The sequence below is a fragment of the Anas acuta genome, chromosome Z (genome assembly GCF_963932015.1).
Source record: "Anas acuta chromosome Z, bAnaAcu1.1, whole genome shotgun sequence".
NCBI classification, from domain to species: Eukaryota; Metazoa; Chordata; class Aves; order Anseriformes; family Anatidae; genus Anas; species Anas acuta.
In genome coordinates this window covers 43,076,123-43,092,880 of record NC_089017.1, presented here as the reverse complement: position 1 = coordinate 43,092,880, position 16,758 = coordinate 43,076,123, and the positions used below count along the sequence as shown (strand labels likewise).

Here is a 16,758-nt window from a genome sequence, read left to right as displayed (position 1 = left end):
TAATGCCAGATCACTGGTCCTTGAAATAAGATGTTCTTAAGTTTGTGAAAAAGAAACAACTATTCTTCCATCAAATATTGCTCTACATTTAGATGAAATGCCCTGGTTAAGTAATGTCTTTGAAGACTGGGTGTTACTTCCTTTAGCTCTGATTGTAGTTGGCAGGCATTATATGTTCTTTGTGTGTTACCAAAACACAACATTCATCTGCAGCATACTCTGTATTTTCTTCATAAATGAACGTAACTTATGTGTATTTTGGTGTGTTGTTTGTAATTGATTAATTGTCTTACTGCTTTTGTGTATGCATATATCTTATTGCTACTACTGAATATATATGATTGATGCATTGAACTGTTGGCTTGTATTCTGTGAATATTAATCAAAGTACGTGTTCCTCTGCTTAATGGCTTTGCTGTGTGGGAAGCAGCCAAACAACATAGACTATAGTCTGTTGTTTTTTTTTTGTTGTTTTTTTTTTTTCTTTTTGCTCTTTAATCGTTATTGTGTAAGACACTGGCAAGAACACTTTTTTTTTTTTTTTTTTTTCATCTATAAACAGTGTTTCATGCTTAAACATATCCATTGCTTGGTCAAAGTTATGAAATATTATTGCACAATTAAATTTTGTTTTCAACATTTCCTGGTAGAAGCAGTAATAGAAGAGATGAAGCAGTAAAGAAAGGAGAGATATTTAAGCAGAAAAAAATACGAGGCATAGCGAACAGAAAAGGAACAGAAGATATGGAATAAGTAGATTCAGTTTCGTATGGTTTCAAGTCTTATGATTTGGACACAAAGTTTTCTTTAATCAAAAGCCAAACTTGATACATTTCTGGATTTTATTACTATGGTGCAAGGGATAATTTATGAAAAAACTGTTCTTAAAGAGTCAGAGTAGACATCTGCAGTGTTCTGATGTACACGTAAATGTGTATGAGGATAGACATTGATTAGGGTATGACAGCTTCGTTGGGTGAGAAATGAAAAGACATGTTCAGTATGAAAAAAATGCCAGTAAATGTTTCTGTGTGGAAGTGGTGGTACAGCTTGGTATCATAAGCAGCAAGTTTCTTGAAAATACATCTCATGTTTTTATGGCATGTAGATAGGATTTAAATGTTTATAGCTAGAGTTTAAGTCATTCTCAGTGAATCTCACCAGTTAGGCAGCCAAGACTAATAGGGTTTGTAGTATTTTAAAAAGGGGGTTGTTTGGGTGTTTTTTCTTTTCTTTTCCTTGTTCTTTTTCCTTTTTCCTTTTTCCTTTTTCCTTTTTCCTGTTATAAAAATATTCTATAATGGGAGCTTTCTTTAAATTCTGATTCCTCAGTTCTTCTGGTGGGAGCTGTTTGCAAAATTTTCCTGCTAGCACGATCACCTGCTTAGCTGAACTAGCAGAACTTCCAAACATGAGTTTATTTTTCTGTTGCCTGTCCTCCTTGTCCACGATGATGGTCTTAAGTACAGTCATACCAGAATGGTAGGTCTGTAGAAAGTTCACAGTGTTTGTATTTGCTAATGTTTAAAACTATTTTGAGTGTAAGCATTTTTATTTTTATTCATTCAATTTCAGCCTGGAAAAAGTAGCTCGTTTTTTTGTTTTATATCATGATTTTGTAATATTCTAGAAGACATAAGGCAGAAATCCCCCCAAACCTCCTTTATTTTCTTACAATGTGTTCAAAGGGAGGTCTGTTTTTATGGAAAGGAATACAGTAGTATTGAAGTTTGTGATTCATTAAGAAATAATAATATCTGAAAGCTGAATCGTGGAATCACAATAAGGTTTTGTTTATGTCCAGTAAGATCATGGTTCAGAAACATATTTAAAGTATTTTCAGGAAGCATCACTAAGAGAATTGAATGGTTTCAAAACAGTACTGGCTTAGTCTACAATTACCTAGTGGAAATCAATGTTTTATATCAGTTGAACATGCATTTGTCCGGTGTTGTACCAGCTCTCCTTGAACATCTGTAAATATTTCTCCTGCATATATACATACATTTATAATTTAATATATTAACATGCTGTTGCAGAAATAGCTCTATTTGGAAAGAAATTTTTACTTTCAGACTGCGTGTCTCAATGGAATATTTGTTTCAGATTCATGTCAAAACAGTACCTTGTATAGTTTCAAAATACCTTTTCCTGGATGAAGGCCATTTCTACTCTTTTTAGTTCATACAAATATCTGCTTCTGTGATTTCAATCTATGTCTTCAGTTTTGATAATGGTTATACTCACGTTATCATTGTTCATCAGTTTTAGAAAGCTAATTCTTCATATAACCAAGTAATCTATCTTCACATGTCTGGTTAATGTAGTAACTACTTTTTGACCTCAAAATCTAACAAAATTTTTTTATCACAATAGGAGAAGCAAAGTAATGTTAGATGCCTTTTTCCACTGGCCTGCATCCATCATTGCTCTTTTCTAATTTTTGTGATCAGGCTTTGGATTTCAACAGTAAGACAAAAGTAAGGAGAGACAAGGCCATGATTTTTTAAAGACCTTGTCTTTAGTTCATGTTAGATAGGAATTTTTACTGTCCCTAATACATGGAAAGTTTAGCATTGGCTACAGCCTCGTTCTGTCTCTTGCAGTATATATTTTTCCTGAGTGTAGTTCTTCAAAAATGTTTTCAAGATGGTAATATAATGTAAATATACAGATTGTTAAAAAGAAGCAAAATGCTTGGGTATGGTCATTTACTGGCTTTTTTCAGTATTTGACTGATTTTGAGTAAGGTAACCTGCTTGCAGTCAAACAGAATTTCTATTACTGTTAGCTCTTTTCAGCTATTTTCATGTCTTTCTAAGAAACAGAACAATTGATTTCCTTTTAGATTTAGTTTCAAAACTGAAAAAGGCACTTTGGACTGTCTAATGTAATTTCTATATTTTCATAGAAATGTTTATGGAATTGAAAATATTTGAACTGAATAAGGCATCTACACTTGTGGGATAAAGGGATGTGAAACTAATACTTGCATTTTCTCTTTTTCCAAATTTTAGGGGGGACACAGAGATTACCCCGCACTATTGGAGTATCTTTGGCTAAAGAACTAATCTTCTCTGCACGCATTGTAGATGGTGAGGAAGCAAAATCAATAGGATTGATTAGCCATGTGGTAGAACAGAACGAAGCAGGGGATGCCGCATACAGAAGAGCACTAGCTCTGGCAAGAGAATTTTTACCTCAGGTATAACTAATTATTTTGCTATTTAACTTAATAGTTGTTACCAAACATTAAGCCTGAAAGAGACTCAGCTGTGTTCTGGTTATAATTGCCACGAAGTTACGTAGCTATGTGGAGAGCAATGGAAATTTTTCTCATGGATCAAGTGGTGTTATTTGGTAAATATTTCCCAGTAAAGCAAATATGCTTTGTCAATCCGTGTATCATAGCGCTGTGGTCTGTGTTTCCATTGTATATTTTGGTTTTCACATGTTAAACACTAATAAATGGTGTAAGGGTTGTTTTTTTCTTTGTTTTTTTCTTTTTTTTTTAGTAAATTGTTTGTCTCAATAGCTTATTCTGTTGCTGTTGAACACTTCGGAAGAGATACAAAAAAGTCCTTATGAAAGTGAATGTATTTCAGCATAGCTCTTGTTTTGAAAAAATAAAACTAAATGTAATATCAGTATTAAAGCAAAACCCATTTACTACTGGAAAGTGATCTGTTTGATTTCTGTCCTTTGTGTATAAGTTTGATGAATGAATCATGCTCTTGTGTCATTTATTCTACATGACATCTTATCTCCGTCTTTTACTAAAAGACTTGAAATAGGATTTACTGAATTTTTGTGCTTTAGAACCTAAAAAAATTAGCGAGAAATTTAATTATGACCCTTACAGGAGTCTTTGTGTTAGCTGATTGCTACCTGTTCTGTTACTGGCATAGAGTGCAGGCTGTTTGTTCAGAGAAGAAATGTGAGTTTGGAGATCATCAAACTTGTTTTTTAACTAAAGTACCCCAGGTAGCAAATTCATAGGTGGTAGTATTAAACAAAATGAGTAAACCACTGTATCATATCACAAGTTTAACAGCAAAATCTTTGCATTCAAAATAGAAAATGGATTAAATATGATGTGTAAAATGATTGTTTTGAAAACCCTCATAGAAAGACAAACTTGAAAAATATGCTAAAGTTTTTAGCATACAGTGGTTCTGGAAGGCTGATTTATAGTTACAGCTTTGCACTGGAACCAGTTCAAAAGCATATGGAGAGCTCTGAGGCCCTGTCAACTCATGCAAGGGCAGTGCCATGTCACCACTGAGAGACTGCATTTGACTTACCCAAAACAGTAGGCCGCTTCTTCAAAGCAATCTCTTACCATTCAGAAGCTTATGCCAATGATAGGCATAGGACTGAGATGATTCCCAAAGATGCCTCCTTGTGGAGGACCAAGGTGGAACTCCTGTTTGCTACTGAACTCAGCTGCTCATGGAAGAGTGTCATTACCTGACCACTGCAGGCTTTGTAGAAGCACATTTTAGGTTTGAAGCTGTATGGGTCCATTTGAATTGGTTTAATCTTTTTATGTTTCTTCATTGTGTGATAATAAGGACATAATTAGATTGATGTATAAAGTCCTATAATGATGCCCTGTTATGGTGGTCATTCTGAACCTTGTTTTGAAAGGAATTGAGCAATCTTGACAAAAGTGGATATGCTCAGCACCTTAGAAACAGAAATGCAGAACACTGCTTTCAGTTCTCTATACTGAAAATTATATGATTCTTTCATTTTTTCTCAATGTTGAAAATATCATTTTGTTAGAATATAGCTACTGTAAATATATAACCTGACCTGTTTTGTGTCTATTTAATACCCGTCCAAACTCTAAAAGGTCCCAGTATAAGAACATTGATGTGCTGACTCTTTATTGCATAATCTTTTAGAATTTAGTGATATGTAAATAAGCTTTGTCTTTCATTTCAGGGACCAGTAGCAATGAGAGTTGCAAAGCTGGCCATCAATCAGGGAATGGAGGTAAGGATCTGTACTTCCCATAAAAATAAGTCAGGCTGGCAACAGGTTTACCATGGTGATTTTTTTTTTTTTTTCTTTCTAGAACTGTGTTTAGTTTCTCAGTGTTTCTTACTCTTTAAAAGTCTATTTGGTCAAAACCTTTTTGAAGATTAAATGCATTTTTTTAATGTCTGTGTTTTTTGAGTTCATACTATTGAGACTAGGAATGATGTTGATTTCCATAACAAGGTGTAGGAATCCTACATCTGTCTAGGTGTAATGCACTCAGCTATTTACCGATAGGAGAAAATAAACATACACTGCTATGAACAACTTATATTGCAAGTGCTGGAAAGAAAAACATCACCAAAGTCATACTCTGTGAAGTCTATCAAGGCTTTCGGTATTTAGTAATTAATAAAGGCCAAAAGGCATGCTATTTTTTTAAATAGTTTAATAGAGGCTAGTGTTAAAATTATATCTGGAGTCCAGTTTCATATTTTGGTTCTGATTACTATTTCCTGATTTCATGGCTTCCCGTGGTAATCTACCCTGTTGCTTATCTTCTCTTAACAATCTACTTGTGGTGCACAGCCACAACCTTTTCCCTAGCCTTTTGTGGAGAGCTGGTAATTCTGTTGCAGCTGACACTAGAAAGGCAGAGAGATACTGGTGAGAAAATGATTTCAGTCACTTCAGGAGAACAGTCATTTCAGCTGTTGTTGTAGTTTAGCCCAGCAGGCAGCTAAGCACCACACTCGCTCACTCCCTTCCAGTGGGATAGGGGAGAAAATCAGAAAAATGGTAAAACTCATGGGTTGAGATAAAGACAGTTTAATAGGACAGAAAAGGAAGAGAAAATACTACTACTACTACTACTATATACACAAAACAAGTGATGCACAATGCATCACTTGTTTAAATTACTAGCTGACCAGTAATTTTATTGTATCATAAGCCAGTGTTGCACAGTACAGCAAAATGATAACCTCAAACCAGCCCCCAGAGGTGACAAACAGCACAACAGGGAGCACAGACCACAAGTAAGGTGTTACACAGCACAACTCTGAGAACAAGCACAGCAGCCCCAAGAGAAAAATCAACATTGGATGCCTCTGGCCAGCTGGGGTCTGTCCCCTCCCAGCTCCTGGTGCACCTCCAGCCTCCTTGCTGGTAGGGCAGTGTGAGGAGCTGAAAATTTCTTGGCTCAGTGTAATCACTGCTCTGCAGCAAGCAAAACATCAGTGTGTTACCAGCATCATTCTCATCATAAATCAAAATCACAGCATCATAGCAGCTACTATAAGGAAAAGCAACTCTATCCCAGCTAAAGCCAGGACAGCTTTTCAGACCAACTCACAAAACTAGATGACAGTGCAGAATTGCCACTGGCCTAATTTACTTTTTAAAATCCATTTAAAATTGAATCCATGTTTACTTTTTAGTATATTATTTTCTTACAGAATTTTTTGAATATATTTATTTCAGAACAAATTTTAAATAATCATGCAGTAAATCTTTTCCCTTGCAGTAGTTGAAATGATTACAAATGTACAGTGAAGAACATACATTGTTTTGACAGTGTATTATATACTAATTGTATCACCAAATACAGAAACTGTTACAGAAACACTAATCTCTCTCACCACATGGCAGCGAGGTATTTCTTTGTTAATGTACCATAGAAGAACATTAAAGTAAACTGTTTTAGTATTTGGCACATAGAAAAAACAGCTAGCTGTCAGGAAATAATGTATATGAAATGTACAAAAATATGCTTTTTAAAATGTTGAATTCTTTTTCTCAGGTCGACTTAGTAACAGGCTTAGCAATTGAAGAAGCTTGTTACGCTCAGGTATGTAACCATGATTAAATAAAAAAATGTAGAAAAGAGGCTTTGCTGGAGCATGTTGTGAGGCACATGCAGAAATACAAGTAGAAATTGCTTTATGGTTCCTTCTACAAACATTTTGTCATTGGATCTAGGCCTTCCTTCTACGTACTCTGTTTCTATAAGGAATTTAAGGAATGAGGTGTAGGACACTACATGAAGCACTGCCAGCCCTATACCTCATCAGTCATACACTGCTATGCATGCACCTAGTCCAAGAACTGCTTTGCTATTGTTTTCTTTTGGTTTAGCATAAAATAACATATAGGACACTTCACAAGTATGTACAACTTAACAGTATATGTGCTAGGTAACAAACAGAAAATCAAAAACAGAATAATAACAACAAACACATCAAAACCCCAAAACAAACCCTAGAGAGATTCATTCTCACTCTCATCTGTTCAGAGAAAAGATACTCCTTCTTCTCCTAAGCTTTTTCTCTGCCTCCTTTTGTGCCTATGAAATGACTGGTACTTTCACGTATCTGACTATATGTTGCACTTTTCATTTTGCTGTTATGTTTTATTTTATATTAAAGAAAGGGGATATGTACAAAAATATTTTTGTTGGTATTGTTTTTTGTATCAATAATGAAATGTTACATATTACCCTTTGCAGACTATTCCAACCAAGGATAGAATTGAAGGTCTTCTTGCATTTAAAGAGAAAAGACCTCCTCGCTACAAGGGAGAATAAAAGAAGCTGATGCCTTTAAACTACAATGGGGTATATGTACAGATATGAGGACCATTAAGGTGCACTTTGCATCTGAGCCTAGAATATCACAACCACCAAAGTAAAAGCAAATCATACTGATGTTACTACATTTTCAATGTGTCCATACTTGTACTGGGCCCAGATAGAAATGTGTGTCCATTCATGCTCATTACAGTTTCTGAAGGCCGATCTGTGTACTGGCAAGGTCACAATTTCATGCAGCATTTTTAAAATTTCATATGTGTGAAATTTACCATTCCACAATTAAAAAGCTCTATAAATTCTTTATATAGTCAAAATCTATGTGTGATGTTAAGTATAAATTTGCTGTATCATTTTATCAAAATAAAAGTGACTTCTGAACACCAAAAAAAAAAGAAATTGCACCAAATATGCATTTAAATGATTCTGTATACCAGTAAAAATGCATTTGAGAATTCTACCTGCATATGTACATTATAAATAAAGTTAAGGGAGATGAAAAGGATTGTTGTTTGGGAAATATTAAGCTTTATTTGTCTGACTTACACTATTCCAAGTAAAACGAAAGTAACTTTGAGAGTAATACATAATGGTGTCCTTTTGATGAAGTCATTCTTATTATATTCATTTAATTGTATTAAATGAAGACATCTTAGAGGCCAGCCTTTAATAATGCATTTTTGTGTGTTACACTTGGCTTTGTCTTGCATTCTTCCAAAATGCCATCTGATCAGTACTGTCCGCTGTTATGGAATTTGATTTCACTTGCCCTGGTTATTTTAAATTTGTGATGATTGTATTAAAATATTTTGCGCAGGGATGTGTCTGATATGCTGTTAAAGAAACTAGAATTCTCTTCATCCCTAGAATGTCCTTTTTGCAGGGTCTAAATAATGTATATTTATATGCAATGGGGATGATAATGAAATGTTCTTTATTCTGTGGTGGCCTCAGGGTTCTTTTCATATTTTGAAAGAGAAATCCAGTAGGTTATAAGGTGAGAATGCTGTTGTGATTCATATTGTATATTTGATGTAGTTGTGGCATATACAACAAATGCTTGAAAACAACCTCTTAGAAATTATTTTTGTTAACTTGACTGGAAAATAAACATGCCTTAGCAGTCAGAGGCTATCTTTTACATTAAAACAAATTTCTTCATATTCGGTTACCATTGGCTTATGAAACTTGTGCATGCTCTGCTGTTTCTGCAACATTAACTATGGTCAGTGTCCATATGTATGATGATAAAGCAGCTATTGAACATGAAATGACAGGAACTCATTTAAATTCATATTTAGACATATCATTACATGTAAATTGATTATAACTGGTAGAGCACACACTTTGTTGACTGGTAAACTTGCTGAGTCGATCATTTCATGCATGATAATTTGCAAATAAAGTACCGGTGCTTGTTTTGATAGTCATATAAAGCCTAGAGGGTCATTTTCTCCTGTTTTTGAAATGCTAACATGTCATTTTCATTTTTACTGAGTAGGAAATAATTATGTTAATGGGATAAAAAAATATTAAGTCTATGCTGACTGGTTTGTGTTTCATAACTTTGATATACAGTCTGCTTATTAAGCTGCCTCTGTTTTTCTAACAAGCCCTGATTCAGTAGCTTCTGTCAATGTCTATTTTAAAAAAGTCTAATAACTTGAAATACTGTGGCACAAGACTGTGTAGTTTTGTGCCTTTAACTAGTAGTTTTGATCTCAGAAAATAATTTTGCTGTCACAGTGGTCTCTCCATTCCTTTTCTCAGGAGGAGATATTGTCAGATTGTAGCAATTTGAGTCCCTTCTTTGAAGTCAAGAGTTTGAATGTTATTTCAAAGTGAGTATCAATAGCACGATTTCTAAAGGTACTATCTAGTGATATTGGAATAATTCTAAAGGAACAATATTTTAGCAATAGATGTGTTAAACACTTACTGTCTCTTTTATTAAGTAACCAGCATTAAGATGACTTCATTGCTCATAATTAATAGCAATATTAGAATTCTGCTTCCAGGAGAGAGTGATTTGTAACAGAAATGTTCTTATATAGCCTGACTTTTTCTTATGAAAGTTTTGATCTAGCAAATCCTCCTTCAAGTGCTTAGGATCAGCTCTTTCAATTCCTGGTAAAGCCATGATTTTCTGCACAGTACCTCATGGGTAGATGACCCCCAGGTCCCTGCTGGTTTCCTGAAAGGTTATTTCATGGTCTCTAGGCATAAGCAGCTTTTTCTCCTGCTTCTGCTGAGCTCCAGTGGGTAGTGAGATCTTCTGCACTTTAATACTGAGATGAATATTGAAAAGTGATAGTTCAGGTAGGTCAGTTACCTTGAGCCTCCTGGCAGTGTAAGTGCAAGTGCAACTTAATAAATAACCCAGAAATCCTTCCAGAAATTAATATGCCAATTTATATGACCCATGTCATTTTAGCCTTCAGGCTTTAATCTAGGAAAGCATTTATTGTTCATTGGGTTTTTATTTTGTTTGTTTGTTTTTGTTTTCCCCTGTGTTAATATTGAAGTAGCTCTGCATTCTCTCCAGTTTAATAAATTTCTGGTTAAAGTTTTCAGAATTGTCTGAATTACTTCAGTTACTTTGGTGTCTTTGAGTATCTCACCTGCTGAAAAGAAATTCCATGTTTTATTTATTCTGAGATTGTGTAATAATGCACTTAAGAGCACTTGGAGGATGTCGTTCTGTGGAACATTTCTATGAGATTGCGGAGCCATTTGTGCCAAATAGTTGTTGAAAACCTGTCAGTCTATTCAGAATTACTCATAGTCTTACTTCAGGGTTCATATCTGTGCTTTTTTAGAACTGCTTTTAACCAGCTGCATTCAAAATAGTAAACACCAGGATGTATCATTTGCAGCTGTTTCATATTTTTCTTTGGTCATTGTTTTATGATGCATTTAATCATAATCAGATTTGTTGAATGTAACAAAAATTAAGCAGTCTCTTCAACAAAAGAGAGGGCAGAATATCATGCTAGCTTGAATTTGGCTTTGGGAAATTTAGGGTGTAATGTAAGGTGTAGTATTAGTGCCACTTCACAGTAACAAAACCAATAGAAGCATTGTGTAAAAAGTAATTGAAACATCTTAATTTATCACCAACTTATTTTTTGTATCATTGCTTTTGTAGGTAAGCAAATCCCTGAAAACATGTCTACTGAGGTTAGAGAGATGATTTACAATAAAAATATAAATAAATTGAATTTGACTGGTATTTTTTTGGTGTAAATTGGACAAGATGTGCTTCTATCTCTCAGTTGTGGGATTTTACACATATTACACCTAGTGGCACTACTGAAAATTCATAGGGCTTCATTGTCTAATGAAGATTGTACACTTAATGTACTTACTGTGTGATAATGACAATGTGGTTATTTTAAGATGTTCTTTTTCTGCACAATTCTAGAAAGACAACCATCTCCAAAAATGAGAAAAAAAAAAAAAAGAATAATTGCAAACAGATAAGCCAACAGAAGACATACCTACAGCTAATGGTAATTAAATTTCTTTAATTCCTTTTATGTGATTTGAGGGCTTATAAATACTAGTTTTTATGTCTATGCCCTTTTTTCTGTTGGCTTTCATTTTGTCTCAGTCTGGAACTCAAGTAACAGGGGTCAGGGTGCCCCTCTAATAATTTGTATGCTGTTTTTGTACAACATCTTTTTTTTCACCTTAAGAACACTGATGTTTTATAACTGAAGTTAAAATAGTTTTAGAAGTTAGAACAAAAGTTTTTTTGAGAGAGATTTGGTTACATATAATCATTTTATCACCAAAGATTTGCTAAGATACCTTTTTATTATAGATTCTAATCATGTTCAGTTTCAGCCTTGGAATGAAGTTTAGTATAAGTTCACTTAGTTCGGCAGAATGCACTGTGTTTATACAATGTATTTATTATGCGTTATAATATATATGTGTATATATTGGCATGTTGTATGCATGCATATATATGTGTATGTGTGCACATAGGTTTACATACAAATACAATTTTTCAGACTGTCAGATAAGACCAAGTCTCTCCAGGATGTGGTAGTACTGTTGTACTCCAGGAAGTCTGGAATTTATTTGTGCAAGAGCACTACCAGCAAAACCTTGAACCCCGTAAAGTATGTGCTGTGACTGTTCCAAGTGGCAATACTTGCAGCGTGGAAGTTCTGTAATACAGAAATTCTTTTGTAGGAACAGCAGTCAAGTAGCTAGGACATCCATGCCTGTTACCGTATATTTCATCATGCACATCTGGTAGTTCAAGGCTAGAATAAATGTAGCAGAAGTCACAGTGATTTCTAACTTTAAACAAAGGTGTGGCATACCAGATAGCACATTCCTCCCAACCCTATAGAACCATTTGCTTCTGTAGTTTGGACAGGCCTACAGCAATCATGAGCAGCTCATTAATCAACAACTGTCATAGATTATAAGATCAGTCTCCACTCCCCCCTCCTCCTTTTTCTAAGTCTAGACTTAGATTTCATCTTCAAATTTTATCTAGTAGATAATTCTTCCAAGGACAGTCATTCACATGGGAAGAAATATGAAATATGTTAAAAGAATTTATTATAGAGGGTGTGAACATTCTGTGTCAAAGCTAAGTCCTATTGCAATACTCCAGTTCAAAATAATACATTAACCCTGAAAGGCATACTCTGTATATGTATGTTTGTAGACTCTTCAAAGTTCTCGTTAGTGACTACTACTCTTTGATTATAATTTCTAAAGTGTATGCTAATAAAGCTTTTATAACATTAAAGAGGTGAGAATGTGTTGCAGTTTTCATGTTGCATAATATAATCATTTTCAAAAGAACATGAAGATTTTGATTTTGATTTTTTTTTTTTTTTTGTAGGGAACATACAGCAAATAGTTGCTTCTTTATTCTAGCAATTGCTAATTGATTTAACATTTTCATTTAAGCATAAGGGACTTTCTGATATCATCTTTGGCTCAATTCTTTCTAGCATGTTCAAAAATCTGATGCCAGTTGTACAGATTCTTTAAAAAGCTTCTCTTTCATGTAGCTTAGAAAGACGAAGTTTAAAATTTAAATTATAAGGACAGAGTTTTGAAGGTTGTGTTTTCATTACATATAAATGTTACTAATGCATATATGTGCTTGTGTTTGACTCTGTGTTTTGTTTAGTTTAGTTTTGTTTTGTTTTATGTAATAAGTCCATACTGCCAGAACTGTTCTCTCCAAAGCTCATATGTAGCTGAACTATTTACATAAACGTATGTAAGCATTCACAGATAGTGACCACTCAGGACTGATCCAAAAAAAAAAAAAAGAAAAAAGATTAACATTGAATATTGTTTTGGATATGTTATTTTGGCCAGCCTCCTCTTCAAAGTAGTGGTGAAAGGAGGAGAGAGCCAAGAACCATGCTTCTAAAATGTAGTGGGTCTTGTAAGGATGGATAGAAGCAATAGTTTGTATAGTGTGTTCAGGCTGCAGTGTTTAAGTTCAGCACAGTCATTTCTGATATGTTTGTGAGCAACTCCACAGATCTTTCTGTTCTGGCTTGTTTCAGCCAGTTCTATACCCTAATCACTTATAGAGATCGTAACGTCCATTTATGATTCCTAGGCTGTCTATACATAATATTTGAAAAAAGTTTGGGTCCACAAAAGACAGCATAATGAGAAGGGTTCTATCTATTTAATCAGTTCATAAATGAAGACATGGACGTGCTTTGGGGCTCTTTTTATCCACCTTCTGCTGAAGGGAATTCCTTTCATCAGTTTGGGTTCACAAAGCGAATTCATTTTGGGTTCTTACATATTTTTTCATACCTGGGTTGAAATCAGTCCTTTGTTGAAAAAATGAAGAGGGTATGCTTCACTTATTTGGTCGATCTAATTTCTGAATAGTTGGAGTACTCGTGAAACTCAGCTCAAATCCATTTTTGCTCCTTCCTTTCACTGAATTGGTCTGAACACTCCTTCAAGACTGACCTGATCACTGGAGGTTCTCAGTCAATCCTGATTAAACATTTTTATTTTAATTACTTAGTCTGCCATTTGTCTTGTTGAGACATAGTAATAATGACCATTAGCCTATTAGATTGGAAAGGGAAGACCTGTCTTGCAGCGAGTATTACACTTTTATTAATAGATTGTGGAACAAGGATAGAATCCTGCTGGCTTTGCACTCATCCCCAACATCTCCTTTGTACTCTGTGGATTCCTGTCTGTCAAGTGTGAAGATACCTTCTGACTCAGATTCCTTAGCTGTGGAAGTCTTAATTCGTAAATCCTGGAAGGTCTTACATACAGCATGGCTGCCATTGTCTAATACATCAGAAGTACGGCTTCAAAGGGGAAAGGAAAATCTCAACAGTTAAGCAGGAATTTTGAGAATATAAATTTTTGGCTTGGGCACCTAAGCTCCCGCATAGTCTTATTCTTACATGTGCACCTTTGTGATTGTGTTTCTAGACTGCTTTGTGCTTTAGGACTGTTAGTTAAGCTTGAAAATAGTTCCTTAGCAGAGGTATATCAGGAATCACTTCAACCACTGCTGACATACAGTCGGTCCCATGATGGAACTGTGTTGCTCTCAACAGGTGGTAATGCTTATGGAAGCTAGCTACCTCTTTCTTTACGCACTCCCCTAAGTAGTCTGGCTGTCATCAGTTAGGTGAAAGGAAACCCTAGCAAGTCAGGGAGGAGGTGGTACAGGAGCGGCCATGTCATAGCTACACTACCAGAAAGGTTGCTTGTGCTAAAGCAGTTGTACGAAGCTGGTTATTCCAGCTTTGCAACCTGATTCTGCCAACAGTGAAGCACAAAGTAACTGTGTTTAGGGCAAAATTTTGGTCACTTGGTGTGTGTATATATACATAATATATAAAGTGCATGTCCGTATGTCCACTCTGCTTCCAGCACATAGTTTTATGGTTGTTCATGGAAGCTTCTGAGGCATTGTTCCCATTGTTAAAATAGCTCATTAAAACCACGTCTCCACAGGTATGTGTGTTTTGAGTTACAAAAACATTTTGTACTATACATGCTTTTATAGTTCATATAATTACAGCATATTTATCTGAAGTATTTCGCAAGTATACATTTGTGTAATACTGGTAGGAGATTAAGTAATAGCTGCTTACTAGCACTATTGCACAAGAACATCAAATGTTATTGTGATGTACTGAGATTTGAGGTACCAGGCATGCTTTTGGCTGCTTTGTTCCTGTGACCTTTGTGCTCTTTTGGATAATACTGCAGTCCTGTAACGACGGAGCATGTTTTCCTTTACACAAATGCCAGTAACCACTTGAACAGGGCACTTGATTCCAGTTTTGATGGGCGGTGCCTATAATGGACAACGGTAGTGTATGCAAGCCAAGTTGGCAATCTTTGTGCTTTGCAGTGCCAAAAACTTCAAAGCTTCTTCCTTTTAGAACTCTAAAGCAATACAAGTTTGTGTTTCTTCATATCGTCAAACTTAATTATTGGCAATAAGCAACTGCTGGCAAGAGCAGCACATCACATGGCTCCGTTTCTGCTTTAGAAAAGGTCAGCATATGGCATAAACACTTTGCTGTATTATACAGCCTTGTACTCTGATCACATAACACATGCTTCAGAAAGCATTATGCAATGTTATACTCACTGATTAATGGCTGCTTGCACAAGAAGTTTTTCATTACCCTGAATGCTAGCATCCTGGGAATGATTAACTTTGTGACATAACTCTCATCACATAAATATGGAAGATTCAAATATAGCCTCAAAATAACGTGTTTCAGAAATAACTGAACACTTTCCTGCTTAGCACTGTGTACAGTACATGATTAACAACTGCTTTAAACCTTCAGAGTTGAACAGAAAAGCCTATTTGGGAGAACTGCACACAAGATTTATTTTTAGGGTTTAAAGTTTTACCCAAGATGAATTTTTGCACACAGCAGCATCTCATTCGCAATGTTTTTCCTCTGCTTGTGTAAGTTTGAGTTTCCTGAGAAATATCCGTGCCAACAATTTAAAGTGTTCAGCCAGTGAGTTAAACAGAGCAAGTTAAATCTAGCCCTTATTTAGATCAGCGACTGCATGTGTGTAAATGACTCAGTCCAGTGTGTTCAGTATTATAGTGCATACAGTCATGTGCTTAAATGAGCTTGGTTATAGCAGAGTAAATTCACAATAGTTGCTGTGATATTTCTCCTGCCAAAATAACAAAACAAAATGCTGTCCTGAATGAATCAGCTCTCAAACCTACAGTCTGAACATTACTACACGTTCCCATTTAACATTTTCATTTTCTGTTGATCAGTCATTCCATGTTCAAATTTTGCAGATTCTTATCTGCAAAAACATCATCATGTTCAAAAACATGATGACAGAGCATTGTGGATGTTATGATCTTAAGGATGTGGAAGAGAGGAAAAACCTGTAAAAATAAATGTTCCTCACCATATTCCTCCACTTACAAAGGTGTACCCTTGTTTTTGAAATAATTTTGAAATAATTGCTACTGGTTATCTATGATTCAATGGCTTTGTTAAGGAGAAAGTTGTTTGCCTGTTTGGAAATTCAAGATCAGTTTTCACAAGGAAATAACTATATTAAACTTCCGCTTACTAATTTGCATTTAAATGTCAGACTAAAAAAATACATCTGCTTTTTATGATTCCCTCTTCTGTAAGTAATCCTTCTCACAAATAGTCACACTAAATAAAACTACTTAAAGTCCTTATAATAGGCAAGATGGTTTAAGATGTCACTATATTACTTCATGTGTTCCACTTCTTCCAAAATAATCTTCACTGAGAACAAACAGAGAAGGTAAACATTGACCTTCTCTATGTTCTCTTTAATTTTTGCTTTTTCCTGCATTCCAACTCCTACAAGCAGTAGCAAAGGCTAAAGGAAACAGCCTCTGACTAAGCATTAGCTACCACCGTGCCCTCATTATAGCTGAGGGCTCTTATTCTCGCTTAGCCTACGTGCAGAGCCAGCTAGTCTTTCAGCTGTGATGACGAAATGCCATGCATTTCTTCCTGGAATAGTACGCAGATAAGAGGCCACTTGTTATGCTGAGGTTTCAGATGAACTGCGCTAAGGGTTTCAAAACAGTCTGTCACAATTATATCAGGTTTCTTTAGCAACCAATTCATTTCAGACACTTTTAAGATAAAAAGGGAAGAGATGTTAGTTTATTT

General features: G+C 35.1%; 1 protein-coding gene across 3 annotated transcripts in view; it reads left to right on the top strand.

Annotated features, from left to right (window-relative positions):
- AUH (AU RNA binding methylglutaconyl-CoA hydratase) overlaps window positions 1–8,700 on the top strand; it is a 109,947-nt gene extending 101,247 nt beyond the window's left edge. For all 3 annotated transcript variants that reach the window (XM_068666094.1, XM_068666093.1, XM_068666092.1), the window contains 4 exons: window positions 3,018–3,205; window positions 4,951–5,001; window positions 6,788–6,835; window positions 7,493–8,700. In XM_068666094.1, the coding sequence (XP_068522195.1) occupies window positions 3,018–3,205; window positions 4,951–5,001; window positions 6,788–6,835; window positions 7,493–7,570 (365 nt within the window). In that variant the 3' untranslated portion in view covers window positions 7,571–8,700. The remainder of the gene's footprint in view (window positions 1–3,017; window positions 3,206–4,950; window positions 5,002–6,787; window positions 6,836–7,492) is intronic.
- Window positions 8,701–16,758: the final 8,058 nt, after the last annotated feature.